The 24,517-nt window shown below is 43.4% G+C and overlaps 1 protein-coding gene across 1 annotated transcript; it reads left to right on the top strand.

The window, feature by feature from the left end:
- On the top strand, positions 1 to 24,426 carry LOC129823991 (centrosome and spindle pole-associated protein 1-like). Its single transcript, XM_055883222.1, is given in 30 exon segments — positions 1 to 310; positions 1,033 to 1,153; positions 1,304 to 1,379; positions 1,491 to 1,594; positions 1,799 to 1,864; positions 2,086 to 2,447; positions 5,933 to 6,088; positions 6,595 to 6,686; positions 6,802 to 6,898; positions 7,548 to 7,877; positions 8,289 to 8,407; positions 9,882 to 10,014; positions 10,630 to 10,741; positions 10,823 to 10,861; positions 11,061 to 11,208; positions 13,345 to 13,479; positions 14,051 to 14,157; positions 14,412 to 14,561; positions 14,768 to 14,911; positions 15,108 to 15,224; positions 15,353 to 15,419; positions 15,511 to 15,637; positions 17,809 to 17,942; positions 21,818 to 21,964; positions 22,148 to 22,191; positions 22,305 to 22,377; positions 22,618 to 22,642; positions 22,644 to 22,704; positions 23,008 to 23,158; positions 23,289 to 24,426. Coding segments are annotated over 29 exon segments (3,642 nt in total). The 5' UTR covers positions 1 to 310; positions 1,033 to 1,048; the 3' UTR covers positions 23,510 to 24,426.
- Positions 24,427 to 24,517: the final 91 nt, after the last annotated feature.

Raw genomic sequence — 24,517 nt, 5'->3', positions numbered from 1 at the left:
GTGAAAAATAATATTGTGGATATAAAGGTGCATTTGGGTAGAGGTGAAATTAAAACATTGATTTGTAAAAATGGGTTAGATTGCTGGCAGAGACAATAGGATGAATGTAGTAAAGGTAGAAATGTGTTATAGTACAAAGAAATCTGTACGGGAGATAGTGTCATGGGAACCGAAGGGAGGAGATTGTGTAGGATGTGTCTTGTCGGTATATCCATAATCTTTGCTGTTGCCACTTGGCAGCTTTTGGTAGCTTTAGCTACCTGAGTAGCAAATGTTAGCAAGTTCGCTAGCTAACTTGGTTGCTCAAATGGTGAGTATTGTTTATGCCATTTTAACTAACTTACGTTACCTAGCTAATTGACTTTATAATGAGAATCTGGCATGTTCGCTAACTCGTAAAAGTATTCATGTTTGCGTGTAACGTTAACGTCAGTTTGCTTGTTAGCTAGCTAGGTATGGTATAAATGCCAGTTAGCTAAAACCAATGCCTGGCCCTAATGTGTTTTTTTGTGCGCTTCCTAGTCAGAATAAACACCAATCAACGGGACCGCTGACTGGACATTCTATTTTTTGTTTAATTAACGCAAGAGTTACGAAGTACGGTCTCTCGCTAAAACATGATTTTTGTGTTTAGTGGTTGCTTGACAACGGAAATTAAAGAGACAGTGGGTCTTTGCTACAATTTGCAATGAGATGATCAGAGGAAATTACAACAGCATACGTAGATGGTTTAGTTACAGTAATGCTAGCTACCTAGCTAACGTTAGACTAGTTGAGTTCAAAGTTCTGTTTCGCTAACGTTACCGGTAGCTAGCTACTACTACTATTGTACGATAACGTAGCCAGTTAGTTACTAGTAGCGCCCAAATGTTTACAATTCAAGACCTTTCTTGCAAACGTCAACAACATCACTATTTGAACCATTTCACAGAAACATTTTAGTGTCTATTTACTAGCTAGATAACGTTATGTATGTTGCTAGTACAGTTGAGCTGTATTTATAAATTATTACATTTTGTCACTGTCTTTCAGTGAGCCTGTATTATAAATGGAGATGGATGATGAACTTGAGAAATTCATCCAGCAACAGAAGGCCAAAGTGGCAGAGGATAAAGCCAGCTTGGAACAGGATCCACCTTACCTTGAAATAAGGGTGTGTTTCAATGCTCCTTTTACTGTGGTGCTAGAATAATGAAAAGGTTAGACTTGGACATGAGTGCAATGCATGCTACTTTATGTGTTTGGTGACAGCTGAACAAATTATTGCAATTTTCTGACCTGTGACGAATTTACTGTCCAACAGACAAAAGACTACAAGGCCCATGACCCCACATTCACAAATATCCCAACATTTAAGTCGTCCACAGCACAAGGGAAGGGTACAGTATATATTTGAAGTTAGAAACCCAATTTGTAAGCACTTTGTGGTAGATTTAAATCCTGGCTGTTGGGGGGTCTTCTTATTTAATGTATGCCATCCTGTTTTTCAGAGGAGAATTGTTGTCTAAGTTTACCTTTGGGTGAAGACTATGAGAGGAAGAAACAGAAGTTACAGCAAGAGCTCCGTCTAGACTACAGACGCTACGTGGCTCAGGTAATAATATTACCAATGCCAAAAGTTATCGTTTTTACTACTTTGTAACCTGTCAGCATCCATGCATGGGCCACAGGATTTACTGGAATGTTGCGGGTGCAAGGAGTCAGTGCAGTTTTCTTCCAAATATTTTTCTACCAAATATATTTATTTTTACAATCTCTGATATGGGCTGATTTGGCCAATTTTGTTCCTTAATTATAGAAAAAACATCTCAATGCTGCAGAACCAGACCCATCCCTTCCCATTGGTGAGAGGAGTGCTGCTAAGGTAACCTAGACAGTTCTGCATATAGCCTATATTATACCATGCTCAGTCAACTGAGGCCGCTTAGAGTTCATTGAGAGAGAGAACTTAATACATCAGGTCATCTTAAACATGTCTCAGTAAATTAAGAGAACGTGCTCAACTCTATCTTCTGCAAGTAAAAAGGGTGCTTGGAACCAAAAGTCGATCATCTTTAAGCTGTCCTTTCCCCCTCATACACACAGGAGCAGCATGCTTCTCTCAGAGCTCCTTCAGACCTACCTGTTGTCCACTGCAGCCCCAGACCCCCGGTGCACCCCAAGCAGGCTCCCTCCATGAGAGACGCAGCCACGCTGACAGAAGGAAGGAGGGGGCTGCACAGGGGAGGACGCTGCCTAGTGGAGGGCAGGAGGATGGAGGGCCTGTGGCCTGAGGATGAGCTGCTGCTTCCCAGAGAGAGGGCCAGGTTGGTGAGAGTGGACTTTGACTCTGAGGCAGACCTCACAGAGGAAGAGCTGGACCTGATGGTGAGAAGGAGACCAAGGCAGACAGGGATAGAGAGAGAAGAGAGGACTTGGCAAAGAAGACACTACAAAACAGACTTAAGGTATTTTTTTTTTAACACTTCCTATGTGATTCAAATAAAATATTTTTTGTAATGTTTTTGGACATAAGGTCAAAACAAATCAATATTTATTGGTCGCGTACCCAGATTTGCAGATTTTAATCACCTGTGCAGCGAAATGCTTGTTTTCTAGCTCCAACAGAGCAGTAATACCTAGCAATACAAAACAATACACAACTAATCCAAAAAGTTTTAATTAATTAATATCAGAACAAGCAATGTCTTAAGTGCTTTGCAAACCTGGATTGCACAATAATTCCCCCTTTTTAAAATTCTTCAAGCTCTGTCAAGTTGTTTGTTGATCATTGCTAGACAGCCTTTTTCAAGTCTTGCCATAGATCTTCAAGTGATTTAAATCAAAACTGTAACTAGGCCACTAAGGAACATTCAATGTTGTCTTGGTAAGTAACTCCAGTGTATAATTGGCCTTGTGTTTTAGGTTATTGTCCTGATAAGTGGATTTGTCTCCCAGTGTCTGTTGGAAAGCAGACTGAACCAGGTTTTCCTCTAGGACTTCGCCTGTGCTTAGCTCTTTTCCTTTTCTTTTTATCCCCCCCAAAACTCCCTTGCCGATGAAGAGCATACCCATAATATGATGCAGCCACCACCATGTTTTAAAATATGAAGGGTTGTACTCAGTGATGTGTTCTATTGGATTTGCCCCAAACATAATGCTTTGTATTCAGGACATAAAGTTAATTTCTTTGCCACATTTTTTTAGTTTTAGTGCCTTATTGCAAACAAGATGCATGTTTTGGAATATTTGTATTCTGTATAGGCTTCCTTCTTTTCACTCTGTCATTTAGGTCAGTATTGCGTAACTACAATGTTGTTGATCCATCCTCAGTTTTCTCCTATCACAGCCATTTAACTCTGTAACTGGTTTAAAATCACCGTTGGCCTCATGGTGAAATCCCTGAGTGGTTTCCTTCCTCTCCGTCAACTGAGTTAAGTGTATTCTTCCTATCTTTGTAGTGACTTGGTTGTATGGATACACCATCCAAAGTGTAATTAAGAACTTCACTATGGTCAAAAGGATTTTCAATGTGTTATTTTTTAAATGTATTTTTATCTACCAATAGGTGCCCATCTTTGCAAGGCATTGGAAAACCTCCCTGGTCATTGTGGTTGAATCTGTGCTTGAGATGCACTGTTTGACTGAGGGACCTTACACTTATCTGTATGTGGGGATTACAGAGATGGGGTAGTCATTCAAAATCATGTTAAACACCATTATTGCACACAGTTAGTCCATGCAACTTATCGGACTTGTTAAGCACATTTTTACTCCTGAACTTATTTACGCTTGCCTTAACAAAGGGGTTGAATACTTATTGACTCAAGACATTTCAGCTTTTCATTTTTTATTAATTTATAAACATTTCTAAAAACATTCATTCCATAATGGAGGTGTCATAATACCCTTAAAACCTAGCAGTCAAACAGAGAATTGGTTCCAATAGTTTTTCCACCATAAATGTTTCCCATAGGAAATTTTAGAAACACTTAAAATAAGGGCTGTGTTTCGTGCAGGCTTACCCTACCGTTTTGATAACAATAAATCTCTCTCGGACAAGGTAACTTTTATCAATATATTGATAAATCACCAATGGTGACTTTTAGGCAGTATATGAATAGAAGAGGTGTGTACAGCAGTAGTTGTATAGGATGAGACATGACTAGAATACAGTATATAGATAAAGTGGATAAAACCGTATGTAAACATTATTAAAGTGACCAGTGTTCAATGACTATGTACATACAGCAGCAGTCTCTAAGGTGCAGGGTAGAGTACTGGGTGCTAGCTGGCAAGTAACAGTGACTAAGGTTCAGGGCAGGGTACTGGGCGGAGGCCAGCTAGTGGGGACTGTTTAACAGTCTGATGGCCTGGAGATAGTAGCTGTTTATCAGTCTCTCGGTCTCAGCTTTGATGCACTTGTACTGTCTCTGCCTCCTAGATGGTAGCAGGGTGAACAGGCCAGGGCTTGGGTGGCTGGGGTCCTTGATCTTCTTGGCCTTCCTGTGACACCAGGTGCTGTAGATGTCCTGGAGGGCAGGAAGTGTGCCCCCGATGATGCGTTGGGCTGACCGCACCACCACCCTCTGGAGAGCCCTGCGGTTGCGGATGTTGCAATTGCCGTACCAGGCAGTGATACAGCACGACAGGATGCTCTCAATGGTGCATCTGGAGAAGTTTGTGAGGGTCAAGCTGAACCTCTTCAGCCTCCTGAGGTTGAAGAGGTGATGTGGCACCTTCTTCACCACACTGTGTCAACGGACCATTTCAGGTTGTCAGTGATGTGCACGCCGAGGAACTCCACTGCAGCTCGCCGATGGGGATGTGCTCTCTGCTGTCTCCTGTAGTCCACGTTCAGCTCCTTCTGTTCGTTGACATTGAGAGGTTATTTTCCTGGCACCACTCAGCCAGGGCTCTCATCTCCTCCCTGAAGGCTGTCTCGTCGTTGTTGGTAATCAGGTCTACCACTATTGTGTCGTCAGCAAACTTGATTGATTTGGAGACGTGCGTGGCCACGCAGTCATGGGTTAACAGGGAGTACAGAAGAGGGCTGAGCACGCTCCCCTTGTGGGGCCCCTGTGTTGACGAGCAGCGTGGTGGAGGTGTTGTTGCCTACCTTCACCACTTGGAGTCGGCCCGTCAGGAAATACAGGTCCCAGTTGCATAGGGCAGGGTTCAGACCCAGGGTCCTGAGCTTAGTGATGAGCTTGGAGGGCACTATGATGTTGAATGCTGAGCTGTAGTCGATGAAAAGCATTCTTACAAAAGGTATTTCTCTTGTCCAGGTGGGATAAGGCAGTGTTTGGGATGCTGTCTGGGCCAGCAGCCATGCGAGGGTTAACACGCTTAAATGACCACGGCGAAGGAGAGCGCACAGTTCTCGTGAGCGGCGGGGGCTAGTGTCATCGGTTCAATGTTTTCCTCCAAGCGGGCGAAGAAGGTGTTTTAGCTTGTCTGGGAGCGAGGCATCAGTGTCTTCCACGTGGTTAGCTTTCCATTTTATAATGCGTGATTGTCTGCAGCCCCTTTCACGTATGTCTCTTGTCTGAGCCATTGAATTGCGACTCCACTTTGCCCCGTACTGTCGATTTGCCTCTTGATTTACGGAAGTCATAGACGGTCTGTTTGTACACGTCCATGTTTCTAGTCACGGTGCCATGGTCGTGCAATTCTTGACATGTGTAAGTACAAATATCGTTTTTTCTTACCTGAACAGCAAACAAAAGAAAAAGGCACAAAAACATATAATATTAAAACAAAATTACATTCTATCCCCTCTCTCCACCCATTCCCTGTTGGCCCAACTTGTTAATGTTACACTTACCTTTAATGGTTTCAGTTTTTAGCTATGTAATTGGTTAACCATTTCTACTGACATGGTATTTGCAGTATGTTTTTATGTCTATGTTTTGAAAAAGTATTCTTCATTGTCTTCCTCTTTTTTGCCCAGGGACATATCAAGGCTCCGGGACAGAGGTGCTGAACTGCCTGACTACACAGAGAGTAGTCAATATGCAGATAGGAAGGAGACTAAGGGGTCTGTTGTTCCTGATGAGGATTATTCGGAGGCAAGCCGGGGGACATCCTCTGTAACCCCCAAACCCAAGTACGTCAAGTAGTACTAAATCACTATACCTATAATTTTGATAACTTTAACTTCCAAAGGATTGTGCTAAAACCAATTTGGACAAATGAACATGATTGGATTGCCATGTCTCTTTGTTTTGGATTTTATAATGCAGTGCATTTTCTCTATGTAAATGTATGTAAACAGACAAAGTATCAACTTTAATCTGGATAAAACACATTTTTTGTTTTAAATTTTAAGGATATTGGATGGAAAAGTACAGATGAAAGGTCTGATGTCACACTGTAGCTGGATCATAGCTTGTTGATTTAGATTCCGCTCGTACAATAAGATCATATTAAATCCCTAGCCAGCCTGAAATCAGACAAACCAATAGTGGATCTTAAGCATTTTTTTACCCTCTAATTTTTTAAACTTCACTCACACAATTCAACCACTTGCTCACTAAACAAACATTGAAGAATACCGAGAGACAATCGTCTGTGAGGTATGATGTGAGTGCTGATTGATGTTATATCTGCCAGGCTGCAGGGACCAGCAGGGATGAGACACAGTGGAAGATCCAGATCCTCTACCAAGAAGGACGAGCTTGAATTCGTTACCGGGCTTATGATTGGTAAGACCAACTCTGTTCTGAAGTTCATTACTAAGATTAACTGCTGGGTTTTTTTCTGGACTAATTGAACATTTGATGATATTCCTCAAATGTGGTGACATGGCATGTCTGACAGGGGCTGCAGATGCAGCTGCTGCCTTGCAGGGAAGGAAGGAGAGGTACAGGCATGAGCTGCAGGAGCAGATAGCTGAACAGCAGAGGAATAAGAAGAGGTGGGTGTCAATATGTTTTTGATCCTGCTGTCCAATGAAGAACAAACCCTTACATTTTCCATCTTAGTGAGATGGGCTACATTTTAGCAGCTTTGTAGTCTGAGGTAGATTTGATTATAAGGCTGCCTTTATACAGGCAACCCAATTCTGATATTTGGACGAATCAGATCTTTTGCCAATAATTATTTAAATAGTATGGGCGACGAGAAAAACAATAATGCAGGCATTAGGGACAGGGGTGTGAGCATGCGTGTCTGGGCAGATGAGATAAAGTCATTGGGCGGCAGGGTAGCCTAGTGGTTAGAGCGTTGGACTAGTAACCGAAAGGTTGCAAGATAAAATCTGTTGTTCTGCCCCTGAACAAGGCAGTTAACTGACTTGCCTAGTTAAATAAAGGTAAAATAAGTTGTTTGTGTGCATCTGTAAGTTGTTTTTTATATGTATAAGTTTGTATATGGAGTAAAATATTTAAAATATCAGAATTGGGCTGCCTGTGTAAACGCAGCTTATAAACAAATCTACTTCTGACCACAATGCTGCTAAAATGTAGATCATGTAGCCCATCTCACTAAGATAGACAATTTAAGGTTTTCAAACACAGATATGGATACCTCATATGAGCTGTGTGTTATGTCCTTTGTTGTATTAGGGAGAAGGATTTAAAACTCAGAGTTGCTGTGACAGGGACGACTGACCCGGAGAAAAAGGCAGATCGGATCAAACAGTTTGGAGCAGTGAATAGTGATGACAATGGCAGAAAAAGAAAAGACAGCTGGTACCCACCAGGCCAAGCTGTGGACCTACCAGGGGATGAGTTGAATGGGAGACCCAGTGAGGAAAACAGAGAGAGGCTTCCCCCTGAGCAGCCCTGCGTGGCCTTCCAGTCCCCCCTGCTGGACTACAGCCACACCCTGGGCCTCAACAGTGGAGGCACCTCCCCTTACAGCCAGGCCATTCACAGGAGCATGGACATTCACAGGTAAAAAAAAGATTGTCACATAACGTTACACTGGATAGGTTCAGTGAAATGTGTTGTTTTACAGGGTCAGCCATAGTAGTATGGCACCTCTGCAGCAAATTAGGGTTAAGTGCCTTGCTCAAAAGGCAGATCGACAAATGTTTCACCTTGTCAGGTATTCGAACCAGCAACCTTTCACTTACTGTCCCAACGCTCAAACCACTAGGCTACCTGCCACCTAGGTTGCTATGACCGTAATCCTGGCCTGCGTCCCAAATGGCACCCGGGCTCCAGTCAAAAGTGGTGCACTATATAGGAAAAAGGGTGCCATTTTGAATAGACCAGGTGTGTTTTCAATCTGATAAATTCACTACTTTATTTTTTTTGTTTGACAATTTAACAGTGCTGTATGATTTTGAATTTGTGTTTCAGGATGGCAGGTTTCCTTCCTCATCCACCATCCACATTGGCAGATGCATATAGAAGTCCCTATGATGAGGCCCATCTCTACTATGGTGCAAGGAACCCACTGGACCCTAACCTGGCCTACTGTAAGCACCACCTACCTACCAGTCTATTATATATACAGTATATATCAAATCAACTGTTATTTGTCACATGTGCCGAATACAACAGGTGTAGACCTTACAAGCCATTAACCAACAATGCAGTTAAAAAAATACCAACAAAAAAAGAAATAAAAGTAACAAATAATTAAAGAGCAGCAGTAAAATAACAATAGCGAGGCTATATACAGGGGGTACCGGTACAGAGTCAATGTGCGGGGGCACCGGTTAGTCGAGGTAATTGAGCTGTACATGTAGGTAGAGTTAGTGACTATGGATAGATAAACAGAATAGCAGCAGTGTAAAGGGGGGGGGGGGGGGGTAATGCAAATAGTCTGGGTAGCCATTTGATTAGATGTTCATTTGATTAGATGTTCAGGAGTCTTATGGCTTGGGGGTAGAAGCTGTTTAGAAGCCTCTTGAACCTAGACTTGGTGCTCCGGTACCGCTTGCCGTGCGGTAGCAGAGAGAACAGTCTATGACTAGGGTGGCTGGAGTCTTTGACAATTTTTAGGGCTTTCCTCTGACACCGCCTGGTATAGAGGTCCTGGATGGCAGGAAGCTTTGCCCCAGTGACGTACTGGGCCGTACGCACTAGTGCCTTGCGGTCGGAGGCCGAGCAGTTGTGATACCAGGCAATAATACAACCAGTCAGGATGCTCTCGATGGTGCAGCTGTAGAACCTTTTGAGGATCTGAGGACACATGCCAAATCTTTTCAGTCTCCTTTGTCATGCCCTTTTCACGACTCTCTTGGTGTGCTTGGACCATGTTAGTTTGTTGGTGATGTGGACACCAAGGAACTTGAAGCTCTCAACCTGCTCCACTGCAGCCCCTTCGATGAGAATGGGGGCGTGCTCGGTCCTCCTTTTCCTGTAGTCCACAATCATCTCCTTTGTCTTGATCATGTTGAGGGAGAGGTTGTTGTCCTGGCACCACACAGCCCGGTCTCTGACCTCACTATAGGCTGTCTCGTCGTTGTTGGTGATCAGTCCTACCACTGTTGTCATCGGAAAACTTAATGGTGTTGGAGTCGTGCCTTGACATGCAGTCATGAGTGAACAGGGAGTACAGGAGGGGAATGAGCACACACCCGAGAGGCCCCCGTGTTGAGGATCAGCGTGGCGGATGTGTTGTTACCTACCCTTTCCAACTGGGGGTGACCCGTCAGGAAGTCGAGTCCAGTTGCAGAGGGAGGTGTTTAGTTCCAGGGTCCTTAGCTTATAGTCTATATTAACACATGAAGAGTTCCATGTTACAATACACTTAGAAAAAAGGAATGGATGTTGTTAGTTGGAGTGAAAACAATTTACTGTGTCCCAATGTCCATACTAGCATACTATTTAGTATGCGTAGCCAATGCATCACTTCATACTAAGTAGTGTGCACATTTTGGCATTGGGATATAATACATGTGTTCTCTGATCCAGCATAATGAGTGTTCTGTGTTTCTATGTTAGATGGTCAGATCGCGCTGACAGGAGGGGTGCAGCCCAAGTCCTACCTCAGCCTTCCTCCTGCAGGGCCTCACCCCAGCCAGATGAGTCAACACAGCCCTCACAATGGGAGCAGCCATCCAGAGCCCCCTCCACAGTATGTGTTGTACCAATCTCATCCTTTCTCTTCCCTTTAACACCTAGGCAACATTCTGATTATCTACCGTTCTCCTGAAGTGTGCACTTGTACACTCCCCCTCATTGATTGAAAAGGAATGGACTGCTGTGAGGAATATGGGGAAGTGAACGAGTGCCCACTTCTGGAGAAGGTTAGAGAATCGGGACTCTTTCGCTTCAACACCTACAATGTGTATCCCCTATTCACCAGTAGGGGGCAACTCCTCTAAAGGAACAAACAGAGCTGTTCCCCCTATCGATGGCTAGTGTTCTGTTATGAGAAGGTCATGCCCACTGGCCATCTGGACAGACAGGAGTGTTGACTCCCTGCTGAGTCACTGCTGCAGTCTGCACTGGTCTGGACAGCTCTGAGCTGTCTCGCTCTCGCCTCCTAGTGGCTGTATGAAGATATTTTTCACAGTGATACATTGACATTCATTACTTATGGCATGAAAAGTGACAAACCACATCAATTGTGTCTCCTGTTTCCCATACCTTTTTGCATAGTATTGAACATTTCAAATTGATCTGCTTTTTATATTAATGAATAGAAGGAATACATGAGCGTGAATTAACATTGTCTCTTGTTCAGCAGACCTGCCAGTGATGCTGCTACCATGGGTTCAGGGATTGGAGTATTCCCTGCAGAGCAGGTCAAACCATCTAAAGAGAGTGTGTTACGTTACAAGGAGGCACTAAGACAACAGGTACATTTAGAATGTGATTGTGGAAGTCAGCAGAATCTTTCGTCTCCATGCGTTTTGTCACAGAGTGTGCTATTTCGGCAGGGAGACCCCAGGAAAGGGAGGAGTCAGATTTTTTGCCAGGTAACAGATGAGTTGTAGCTTGATATAGAATATTACAAGTGTTATAAAAAGTATTTAACTGAATATGTTTAGACATTCCAACAGCAATATACCATTGCACTCCAGCCTCTTCCATTGCCCTCTGTGTGACCGGTTATGAATAGAAGACAAATATATTATTTGGTATTCTGATCAGTGTTCCGTCCTAACCTGACTACAGATCCAGGAGAGACGAGAGCGGCGGAGGCTGGACAGGGAGGAGACAGATCGCTACGAGGCCAAGCTGGAGGCAGACATGAAGAACCACGACCCCTGGGGGAGAGGAGGAGGAGGAGCCCCTCTCAGAGACAGCAGGGGCAACCTCATCAGTATGTTCCCTGTGGTAGAATTATTGTAATCAAAAGGAGAGAATTAGATTTTTTCAAAACAATCAAACTATTTAATTAGTGCAGTAATGTAGCTGGTCAGTAACAACTCCTGGAGGTGATCACCGAGAACTCAACCAGCTGGTTTGAGCCACAGCATTTTATAGCAAAGTCCAACCTCCTTCAGTCTACATGACACACAAGATGTATGGAATGGGTCACAAGGTTAAGATTTGTATGAAAGATATTTCTAATTCACAGCAGACAGTATCTGCTGTAAAAACTGTCCTCATCGTGTACAGACCAGGGTCTGGCCCCCCAACTCCATACTTGAGCCATCTCACCCTGGTACCTTATAGAACAGAAACATTAACTCAGGCTCTGGAATGCGGTATCACCCAAAGACATGGTAAATTTCCCAGAGGCCCATCCTCGGTAGAACACACACAGATGAGCGTTCTAACAACCCCTTATTCTGTTGCATAAAACCACCATTTGATGCAATAACAACATTATAACATCCAAGATGGCGTAGCAGTCAGACGTCTTTGTCCTGACGTGTCCCTTGTATAGATCTTTTTACATTTTTTCTTCGCATATCTTATTAAAATATTTTCCTAATCCTCAACTTCTAAATACTCTCCTGCAACCCGCCTCACCCAATGTGGCGTGGATCTGCTTTTTTCTAAAGTATTTCTATTTACTTCGGATCTGGAATCCCTCAACTGAAGCTAGCCAGCTAACTACCTACCACCTATCAGTTAGCAAACCATTGCTAGCGGTCATCAGCTAACCTTTAGCTCGGAAAGCTCTCGCAAGTTCGAACAACGTGACTATTTCTCTCCATATCCCCGGATTCCTACTGCAAACTCTGAACATTTTCATCTGGATCTTCGCAACTAGCTAACCGCAATCCCGGGTGACCACTCCTGGCTAGCGTTTCCATCCCGGAGCAAGCACCAATTAGCCTGAAGCTAGCCCGGCCAGGGCTCCTGTGCTGCCACAGTGGGGATGGCCGGGGTGCTTAACACCCCGGCCATCCTACAATCTAAGCTTGATGCCCTCAATCTCACACAAATTATCAATGAACCTACCAGGTACAACTCCAAATCCGTAAACACATGCACCCTCATAAATGTCATCCTAACTAACTCGCCCTCCAAGTACACCTCTGCTGTTTTCAATCAAGATCTCAGCGATCACTGCATCATTGCCTGCATCCGTAATGGGTCTGTGACCAAACGACCACCCCTCATCGCTGTCAAACGCTCCGTAAAACACTTCTGCGAGCAGGCCTTTCTAATCGACCTGGCCGGGGTATCCTGGAATGACATTGACCTCATCCCGTCAGTAGATGATGCCTGGCTATTCTTTAAAAGTGCCTTCCTCACCATCTTAAATAAGCATGCCCCATTCAAAAAAAATGGAACTAGGAATAGATATAGTCCTTGGTTCACTCCAGACCTGTCTGCCCTTGACCAGCACAAAAAAATCCTGTGGCGTTCTGCATTAGCATCGAATAGCCCCCGTGATATGCAACTTTTCAGGGAAGTTAGGAACAAATATACACAGGAAAACTAAGGCTAGCTTTTTCAAACTGCCTAACAGAAATTTGCATCCTGTAGTACTAACTCAAAAAAGTTCTGGGACACTGTAAAGTCCATGGAGAATAAGAGCACCTCCTCCCAGCTGCCCACTGCTCTGAGGCTAGGAAACACTGTCACCACCGATAAATCCACTATAATTGAGAATTTCAATAAGCATTCCTCTACGGCGGGCCATGCTTTCCACCTGGCTACCCCTACCCCGGGCAACAGCCCGGCACCCTCCACAGCAACCCGCCAAAGCCCCCACCATTTCTCCTTCACCCAAATCCAGATAGTTGATGTTCTGAAAGAGCTTCAAAATCTGGACCCCTACAAATTAGCCGAGCTAGACAATCTGGACCCTCTCTTTCTAAAATTATCTGCAGAAATTGTTGCAACCCCTATTACTAGCCTGTTCAACCTCTCGTATCGTCTATCGTTTGTTTCAGTACATACGTTTTGGAGACTGATAGCAGAGAAAAGCCATTGTGTAATGTTTTTTAATCTTTGTAAAGGATATTGCTAATCATAATCGTGTAAATTGTGTTAACAGCTGATCTGCACCAGATGCACAAGCATAATGAAGAGGCCTACATCAACCCTGAGACATGGCAGAAGAGTGCAAGAGCCACCATGGCAGTGCCCCGAGAGGAGGACGCTAGACCTCCCTCCACCCACAGAGTCTCAGGTAGATACAGTTGTTTTCACATTGATGTGATTCTAAGGACCGAGAGAAAAGCTGCGTCCCACAAGGTACCCTATTCCCTTCATAGTGCACTACTTTTGACCAAAGCCCTATGGGCCCTAGTCTAGGCTGCCATTTGGGAAACAACCCAAAGTGGTAGTGGCACCCTCAGTAATCTTGGTTAATCCAGAACTAAAGTCTTGTAATTGGTCAGATGCTCGATTTTAAGTTCTGGGTCCATACATGTTAAGAGAGAGAGCGAGAATCGGAACCGGAATGAAGAGCTCCACCCTCTTTGCAAGTTACGAGCAAGTCTATTAGCCCTCTGCTTCGGAAAGTCAGATGCTAACACCTGTGAAATTGTGATTTGTCCAAATAACCAGTGACACAAAACCTAAGCACAGGAACTAATGCTGCTCATTATGTCACGCATCCCGTTTGTATCATGACAGACCTACTGTACCATTTATGTTTACGTAGTCTGTCCATGAGCGATTACAGCTTCACCATCTTGTCCAACTCACTGTCAGGTTCAGCTACTATGTTGTTTTGTCTGGTGGGTTTCTCTACACAGGTTTTGCTCAGGCCCCTTCGTTTGCCAGAGGCAGTATTTTTGGGAACCTGCCCACACCACAGCAGCTCCATGAACAGGAAAAGTACAAGGCTTACCTCAAACAACAGGTACTGGATGTTACACATCAGTACTGTGTGAAAGTTGGCTAGAGTAGCGTTTTCATATTATCACCTGACAAACCTTCCCCTAAACTTGATCAGAAGTCACATTAAAAAAAGATTATTCCTGAGCTTAAACTTAAAGTTGTACTGATGCGCATTGATGGTTTGGTTAACCATACACTCAGCTTTGATATCTGATTGGATACACACATACAGACTGTCTCACTGATGACCTTGGTTGTCTGTCCTGCTGCCTAAAGATTGAGGAGAAGCGGAGGAAGGAAGCGGAGGAGCGAGAGTGCCAGAGGCTGGAGGAGGAGAAGGAGGAGAAGAGGCTGGCTGAGCAGAGGGAACGCATCCAGAGAGAGTATGAAGAAGAACAGGACAGGAAGAAACGCAAGGAGATGGAGGTCAGTATTAACTGGACCAGGGCTTTGGTTCACTAAGGGAGCTGTAGCATTAGATTACACTGCAATACTCTATCTACTACTACAAGTAACATGTCTATCAGCTGAATGCTATCGTTTGACATGAGTCATTAAGTTCAGCAAATCTTTATTGTAACTCACTCACTCATTCAGGGGACTGAGCAAAGTTTTTTTTTTTCTCCCTCCAGCAAAAAGCCAAGAATGATGAGCTGATCCGTTTGGCTGAGGAGCGAAAGAAAGAGGTGGAGAGGATGAAGAAAGAGGCAGAGGAGAAGGAGAACTCTGCCCTGAGGAAGCAGTATGAAAAGGAGAGATGGGCACGCCTACAGGAGGTGAGCTCAATGGAAGACTCTGTTTGACCCTCTGAGCATTGAGGGGAGGTTTACTGTTCACACATTAAGCCTAGTCTTAGATTAAAAAGCATGCTCAATGAACAATCTCTATTGAAAGTGCTTTTTAGTTAGGAAGCAGGCCCTGAGAGATTAATATGAGATAAGTGAGGACATTCATGTGGTTGTCTGTCTGAAGGTACCAAGGGAGCCGTCTCCCCCCATTCCCACCCTCCAAAAGAGGCATCAGGCTCCACAGTACAGCCCCAGACCTCAGTCCATGGACAGCCATCGCGGTACTACTGTCCCCCTGTCTGTGAGTGACTTCCAGAGCACACAGCATGTCCTCTTCCACACCACCATGGAGAGAAATAGTTTGACTGAGGAAGTATCAGTGGAGCACAATGACTGGATCTTGTCTTCCTCCCTCTCTTCCCCCTGTAGGAGCGCTCTCTGTCAGGCCTCCAGTCCCCCCCAGTCCCAGCTCGCAGGAACCAGCTGAGAGCTGCCGGTAACACTGCCTCACACTATAATACAGTACACAGCAGGTAGAAACTCAATTTTCTCTCAACGTCTGATGCTGACGTGTGTGTCTGTGCCAGAAGACCAGTGGGGTGTGATCAGCGAGCTGTCCGAGCTGCGCAGACAGCTGCGTAGCGAGCAGAAACGACTGGAGGGCCAGCTACTGCAGTCAGAATGGGAGGAGCTGGACTCTCCTATGAGTGACAGGTAAGACTGGTGAGGTGATGCCTTCCACTGTTTGTCGTGTGTTGTGCTGTGAGTTAGTGATGCATGGTTTGACTCATAACCCACAGTTCCCACAGTTATATCCATGGGACGGACAGATTTAGAGTAATTCAATATTGTGTGGATGAAGGGTGAGTGGGTGGGTTGAAAACAATACCTTAAATCAATAAAATGTATCATTCTTGTGCAATTTATATCCAGAGAGCTTTAGGGCCTAACTGTACATGTGCCAAATAGCCTACACACCAATCGCCAAAAGCTTTTGGGAATGGGCAGAAAAAGTTAACATCAATTCTGGAGGCAAAAATAACAATGTTGGAGTTTAATTCAATAAGAGAAACGTTGCAAAATGCAGAGTTGAAAATAAATAGAAGGGAGGGTCAGAAAAGTAATGTTTGAGAAACAGTCACAAGACGGGGACTGTAGCCTACTGTTCAGATGGGTTAAATGGAAACTGAAATCTGGACACTGACTGTAGGTCTATAACCTCTCACATAGCCTTAATATTAGCTCCTGTAGAATTAAGCATTTCTTGCAGTAATGTTCTACACCAAATGAAGGCTTAATCAGTCAAACTGATGTCATGTGGAAATTTTGCACAGAAAATCATAAAAAAAATTGAGTTATTGGCACTTTCTCCCCATTCCCTAAACATCTGTCATCCGCAAAAGAATAACTTTTTTTACTGAGTTACAGTTCATATATGGAAATGAGTCAATTGAAATAAATGAATTAAGCCCTAATCTATGGATTTCACATGACTGGGAATACAGATACAGTATGCATCTGTTGGTCACAGATACAGTGCCTTGCAAAAGTATTCATTCCCCTTGGCATTTTTCCTATTTTGTTGCATTACAACCTGTAATTTTAAATGGATTTTTGTTTGGATTTCATGTAATGGAAATACGCAAATTGGTGAAGTAAAATTAAAAAATGACTTGTTTCAAAAAATTATAAATAAAAAACAGAAAAGTGGTGCGTGCAAATGTATTTACCCCCTTTGCTATGAAGCCCCTAAATAAGATCTGGTGCAACCAATTACATTCAGAAGTCACATAATTAGTTAAATAAAGTCCACCTGTGTGCAATCTAAGTGTCATATGATCTCAGTATATATACACCTGTTCTGAAAGGCCCCAGAGTCTGCAACACCACTAAGCAAGGGGCACCATCAATCAAGTGGCACCATGAAGACCAAGGAGCTCTCCAAACAGGTCAGGGACAAAGTTGTGAAGTACAGATCAGGGTTGGGTTATAAAAAAATATCTGCAACTGAACATTCCACGGAGCACCATTAAATCCAATATTTAAAAAAATTGAAAGAATATGGCACCACAACAAACCTGCCAAGAGAGGGCTGCCTACCAAAACTCAGGGACCAGGCAAGGAGGGCATTAAATCAGAGGCAACAAAGAGACGAAAGATAACCCTGAAGGAGCTGCAAAGCTCCACAGTGAAGATTGTATCTGTCCATAGGACCACTTTAAGCCATACACTCCACAGAGCTGGGCTTTACGGAAGAGTGGTCAAGAAAAATACATTTCTTAAAGAAAAAAATAAGCGAACACGTTTGGTGTTCGCCAAAAGGCATATGGAAGGTACTCTGGTCAGATGAGACTAAAATTTAGCTTTTTGGCCATCAAGGAAAACGCTATGTCTGGCGCAAACCCAACATCTCTCATCACCTTAGAACACCATCCCCGCATGGTGGTGGCAGCACCATGCTGTGGGGCAGCATGGCAGGGAGGGGCTGGGAAACTGGTCAGAATTGAAGGAATGTTAGATGGCGCTAAATACAGGGATATTCTTGAGGGAAACCGGTTTCAGTCTTCCAGAGATTTGAGACTGGGCCGGAGGTTCACCTTCCAGCAGGACAATGACCCTAAGCATACAGCTAAAGCAACACAAGTGGTGTAAGGGGAAACATTTAAATATCTTGGAATGGTCAAGTCAAAGCCCAGACCTCAATCCAATTGAGAATCTGTGGTATGACCTCACATTTTTTATTTTTTATTTTTTTTATTAATTCAAAAATGTTTGTGGGCCTAAAAAAGCTACCTTTTGTCGACCCCTGGTCTAGGCTCTATGTTAGCCCCAGTGCTGTGTGTACATGCTGAACGATGTGACTGTGTGCTGGTGTCCATGCACAGGGAGCGGCCCCAGATGGATGTGTTTGACATGGCCAGACTGCGGCTACAGGCCCCCGTCAGGAGACCCTCCTCCAGGAACACAGAGCCCAAAAACCTGCACAGGATCCACGACTCGCTGCAGTTCAGATACAGAGGTAAAGATATACAGTGACTGTTTGAATAATGGGCCTGTCCCAAATGGCACCCTATTCCTTATGTCCGGGGTTGTCAAAGTGGGGTCTGCGGCCAGATCTCAAAATATATATATTTAAAAAAAAAAAATGGTATCCTCAGTGCTCTACCAATTATGCATTTTTCAACTTAACACTATTTGTATGCCACAAAATGTTTTGTTGTAATTTAAAGCCAGAATCCTTAGTTGCTACATCCATTTTCGGTATGAAAATAATGATATACAGTTGAAGTCAGAAGTTCACATACACTTAGGTTGGAGTCATTAAAACTTGTTTTTCAACCACTCCACAAATTTCTTGTTAACAAACTATAGTTTTGGCAAGTCAGTTAGGACATCTACTTTGTACATGACACAAGTCATTTTTCCAACAATTGTTTAGACAGTGAAATAATCTCTCAATTCCAGTGGGTCAGAAGTTTACATACACTAAGTTGACTGTGCCTTTTAAACAGCTTGAGAATTCCGTCATGGCTTTTGAAGTTTCTGATAGGCTAATTGACATCATCTGAATCAATTGGAGGTGTACCTGTGGATGTATTTCAAGGCCTACCTTCAAACTCAGTGCCTCTTTGCTTGACATCATGGGAAAATAAATCCGCTAAAATTGTAGACCTCCACAAGTCTGGTTCATCCTTGGGAGCAATTTCTAAACGCCTGAAGGTACCACGGTCATCTTGTGACGACCCTCCAACTCTGTCTGCCAAATTGTTTCTCTTTGCTCTTGTTTTCCTTAATAGGATGTCGGTGGGAGGGTCGTCAGCGAAATGGGACACACCTGGGTGTGTCCCAGGATAAATGCACCTCTTCCCCATTCATTGAGGAGACTCTCTCCATGCAGACACAGTTTTTGGTTGTGGCATTTTTGTGGCTGTTTGCGTTGGCACCTTTCAACACCCGTCATCACATTTATGCACGCAACCACTCACTTACACTACTGACTACACACACACACCATTGTTAATTATATTTAGTTTGACTTTAGTTAAATAAATATATTTTGTTGTTCCTTATCTCCACGTTGTCTCCTTGTACAATCTTCGGTAAAATCATTCGCAAGGAGATTCCTGCAAAAATATTAGAGAAAGATGAATAATGAACTAGAGTCGACCACAGCCCATATGAGTAGAGCCCTATCTAGTGAATAGTGTGCCATTTTGGACAAAGCTTAATAAATCAAATGGAAAAAGACTACATTTTGAGGATCAATTGTATTTTGTACACACACACACCACACACAGTTTGTAGATGGTAGTCAATAATTGTTTAGTTCTGCACAGATCAATGCAAAGGCACATTTATTGTTTTCTACATAATAAAAAAGAAAGATGTTTTATTTGAATATTTGGGCTTGTGTCAGATAGCACAGCACTATACAGTAGGCTGCAGTAAATCTTCAACAAAAAGGGTCAGATGACAATTAGGGGAAAGAAAAAATACATCTAATGAAGCTCCCTCTGAGGAGATCTGTGGTGCTGCACTTTGAGCCGGTTCGTGACAATCTGTACAAACAATAGTACGCAAGTATAAACACCATGGGACCATGCAGCCGTCATACCGCTCAGGAAGGAGACGCGTTCTGTCTCCTAGAGATGAACGTACTTTGGTATGAAAAGTGCAAATAAATCCCAGAACAACAGCAAAGGACCTTGTGAAGATGCTGGAGGAAACCGGTACAAAAGTATCTATATCCACAGTAAAAACGAGTCCTATATCGGCATAACCTGAAAGGCCGCTCAACAAGGAATAAGCCACTGCTCCAAAACCGCCATAAAAAGCCAGACTATGGTTTGCAACTGCACATGGGGACAAAGGTTGTACTTTTTGGAGAAATGTCCTCTGGTTTGATGAAATAAAAATAGAACTGTTTGGCCATAATGACCATCATTGTTTGGAGAAAAAAGAGGGACGCTTGCAAGCCGAAGAACACCATCCCAACCGTGAAGCACAGTGGTGGCAGCATCATGTGGGGGTGCTTTGCTGCAGGAGGAACTGGTGCACTTCACAAAATAGATGGCATCATGAGGTTGGAAAATTATGTGGATATATTGAAGCAACTTCTCAAGACATCAGTCAGGAAGTTAAAGCTTGGTCGCAAATGGACAATGACCCCAAGCATACTTCCAAAGTTGTGGAAAATGGCTTAAGGACAACAAAGTCAAGGTATTGGTGGAGTGGCCATCACAAAGCCCTGACCTCAATCCTATAGAACATTTGTGGGCAGAACTGAAGAAGTGTGTGTGAGCAAGGAGGCCTACAAACCTGACTCAGTTACACCAGCTCTGTCAGGAGGAATGGGCCAAAATTCACCCAACTAATTGTGGGAAGCTTGTGGAAGGCTACCCAAAACATTTGACCCAAGTTATACAATTTAAAGGCAATGCTACCAAATACTAATTGAGTATGTACACTTCTGACCCACTGGCAATGTGATGAAATAAAAGCTGAAATAAATTCTTCTCTACTATTATTCTGACATTTCACATTCTTAAAATAAAGTGGTGATCCTAACTGACCTAAGACAGGGAATTCTTACTAGGATTAAATGTTAGGAATTGTGAAAAACTGAGTTTAATATTTGGCTAAGGTGTATGTAAACTTCCGACTTCAACTCTGTGTGTGTGTATGTATGTATGTATGTATGTATGTATATATATATATATATATATATCTATATATATATCCATTGATTCTTTTAGAATATATATATAAAATGTATAAAAGATATATTCTAAAAGAATCAATGGATATATATATATATCCATTGATTCTTTTAGAATATATCTTTTATAAATGCCTCAGGAGCTTGGTTTAATTGTCGTATCCCATCGAACCCAAAATATGAGCTTGTTTTACTCCAATGTTTGTAAAGATTGTAAATGTAAACAAACATTGTATAGCCTCAAAACATTGTTAAAACTATAATTTTGTTATCATGGATGGTCCATCTTTGCATCCATAGCTCTGTCTATGAATTTGAGAATGGTTACATTTCTCCAGGCCCATCCCTCAACTTTTTTACCAAAAGAGAGTCATGTAGAATTGCAGGAAATTAGCTTGAAATTTGCAACATTTTCTTTCTTATGCCAAGAGTTGGGCCTTTAAAATGTTCCTTCCCAGGGCCTGAGACTTGGTTTGTCTGGCCATGCATTGCCAAAGTCATAGTACAATTATTTGTTTGCTATTTAAATCTCACTCGAGTTATGAGGGGTCCCTGTTGAATTTGCTATCACTAAAGGGATCCCCAAAACATTTGAGAACCCATGCCCTATGTCAGGGGTGTCAAACTCATTCCACGGAGGGCCTAGTGTCTGCAGGTTTTTGGTTTTTCCTTTCAATAAAGCCCTAGACAACCAGGTGTGGGGAGTTCCTAACTAATTAGTGATGTTAATTCATCAATCAAGTACAAGGGAGGAGCGAAAACCTGCAGACACTCGGCCCCCCGTGGAATGAGTTTGACACCTGTGCCCTATGTAGTGGTCTACTTTTGACCAGTCCCCATAGGGTCGGGTCAAAAGTAACGCACTGTATGGAATGGAGTGCCATGTGGAACGTAACCCAGGCCATTGATTGTTAAGGCTTAAAAGGGCAATTCTGACACTTCAACCTTCTATTCATAATTTCCAGCACGAAACCAGTCTACATGTGTAAAAACTGCGCATTTCCATGATCTGTGGTTAAAAAACGTAAAAAATAAATAAATAATTGTCACATCACAGGGTAGGATTAAAAGTGATTTTCAAAACCTGAGTCTCCCTTTTTGGTGCACTACTTTTGACCAGGGTGATCAGTATTGTCATGTTTGTTTTGAGTGGAGAAGCCTTGTTTGTACTGCAGATGTTGACTCCAGAGAGGTGGAAGGCCATGGTTACTGTGAGCAGCCTAGCGACAGGGATGGACAGAGTGTGGACATCCAGAGACAGGCAGACTACAGGGAGGAGCTACGCAGGATCAACAACAGCCTGAGGAGGAAACCTCCCGCCGGTCAGTAACACACACTCTCAATATCAAACTCTACTCGCTGACTACACACTCAATATCAACCTAACTGCTTAAATACTCAGTGCTCAACTCTGTTCACTGCTTTATCACTAACTAACATGATATTTACAGGTGGAGTACTTGCACTTTAAGGGCTTGGAAATCATTTGTCTTTCTATTTTACAGATTATTTTCACTTGTCACCACCCCAGCAACAAAACCATTATTTGGTGAGTTTCTACTTGCCAGTTTAGCTATCGCCCTGAACTACAGAGTGGTCTCTTTGCTGTACAGTACATGCTTGTCTGTGTGTGACACAATGCCTGTACACTCTTCTCCCCAGAGGAATGCAGTAGGGGATCCTATGAGATGTTCCCTGTTGGAGTCTGACAGTGCCTTCATTGGGAAAGCCTCTGGTGATTCACTAATATCATGTGTAGTATGGGATGGAGCGCCTTGAGAATCACACGACTAAAGCTGCGTCCCAAATGGCACCGTATTCCCTAAATAATGCGCTACTTTTGACCAGAGGCCGATAGGACCTGCTCGAAAGTAGTACACTATAGGGAGCCATTTGGGATGTACACCAGTTGTTGTAAGGGAAGGAGTGTCTTGAGAAGCACACCACTAACTATTTACCTGTGGTTTGTGCCAAGATCCCATGGGTGAAGCCTTCCCAGTGTCCGCCCCAGCTCTCAGCCAGGGAGAGGAGGAGGCTGGCCAAGAGGGCAGAGCTGCACAATGTAAGAACCCTACATAACTCAGTTCAAAGTTCAGTCTCTAATATCTGGGACAGTATTCTCCAAGCATCAGAGTAAGAGGGCTGATCTAGGATCAGGTCCCCTTTGTCCTTGTAATCTTTTTCATCATGATCTGAAAGGCAAAATGGATTCTAAATCTGCACTCTGAGATACTTGATACATACAACCCCTGATCCCTACATCATGAATATATCCTCACTTCTTAAATAGAGGCCAGTGGCAGCTCTACATTGAAAATGCTATATTCCTCTACCATCATTATACCTTGTGCTCTGGCTTGTTTAGGAGCGGGGGAGCTCCAGAGAGCTTGTTGGCCAGCCAGAGAACTACTCCCGCCAGTCAGAGGCCAGTCTCAACATACAGCAGCATGGTAGAGAGCGTAACCACCATAGGACCAAGAGGCTGCTGGCTATGAGCCGCCATAGCCTCAGAAGAGGTGGGTGTTGCATAAAGATTAAACTGAGGCTGTCAGTGCCCCAATGTGCCGGAATGGAACAATTTGTCAGCCATCTTACCTGGGAGATCTGTTAGGTTGATGATATCTGTTTACGGTTTCTCTCTTCCAGCAGACCTGTCTGGTGATGAAGATATCTCTCCGCAGGTTTCCCCTCGTGCGCCGCACACTCAGGGCTCCGTGGATACGGTTGCCACGGAGCCGTGGATGAGGCCGGGCACCTCGGAGACACTGAAGCGCTTAATGACTGGTCAGACCCCCTGCAGGGAGAGGCTGGCCAGCAGAGAGTCTACCGTGCAGGACTGGGAAGGCCCCTCTACCTACCATGGCTAATCTAACCATCTCCGCTCTAACACGGTCACTCAAAGCACTTTGGTCCTGTACACACTCAGGTTGTACAACTGATGCACAATGCTTTTGACAGAACAGCAGTGTTAGACCTGAGATTTCTGTGCAAAAATAGACACACAATGGTGGTGTAAACATTTCTGTGAAGAAACTGTTGTGTAAAATATTGATTTTGCGTTGTACAACCTGAGTGTGTAGGGGACCTATGTTTGTACACTGCCCTCACTTGGCTTGATGCATCCACATCAGTGGTCACGCTGACAGGATCATCTGCTTTAGCTTCTAGATCGATGTGTCTACTAACTTAACCCTTTACTTTTGCGGTGCTTGACTTGTGTATCATGGTCTACCTCAAAATACCTGTTGCAATGCAGAATTATGAGCTTCTTATGAAAATTGTACTTTCATGGACCTGTAATGAAAAATATGCAGATTGTCTCAGAATGGTTAGTAAGTACAGGGGAGAAGAACTCAATTCCTATAAGGACACTGTGCAGGCATTTTCTCCAGTCAAGTACTATTAAAGTTGATTTAGTCAAATCAGGTGTGTAAGAGGTGGGCTGGAACAAAAGCCTGCAGCCTCAGCTGCCATCCTCTAAAAGGACAGTGTGCTAGGGTTGCCTTGGGACTTAATTCTGTATCGCTGATTGAGCTGACATGCAGCATTTACCGTAAATGCAGTCTCCGAACATTGTGTTTAAATTTCAGTCACGCTGAATTTCCGCAGTACAGATTGAATAGAGCCCTTAGTCTTTGAAACAGTTCAGGACATCATTGTATAATAATGGCACTACATTTGTCATGTAAATTGTTCAAATGGCATGTTTTTATATGTAAAATGTTTAGCCAAGATGTGACCTCATTTTCAACTTAATAGAATAAACTATATTTTAAATAAGGAAGTTTTGTACATTGTGTTTCAGTTCACCTGATAGCAGTTTAATTTGCGACCGGCTCCTAAGCCATGCATGACAAGTAGCAAAATAAGCATTT

Source organism: Salvelinus fontinalis, chromosome 26 (assembly GCF_029448725.1).
Source record: "Salvelinus fontinalis isolate EN_2023a chromosome 26, ASM2944872v1, whole genome shotgun sequence".
NCBI classification, from domain to species: Eukaryota; Metazoa; Chordata; class Actinopteri; order Salmoniformes; family Salmonidae; genus Salvelinus; species Salvelinus fontinalis.
The sequence above is the reverse complement of the archived record's forward strand: the minus strand, read 5'-3'. Positions and strand labels throughout refer to the sequence as shown.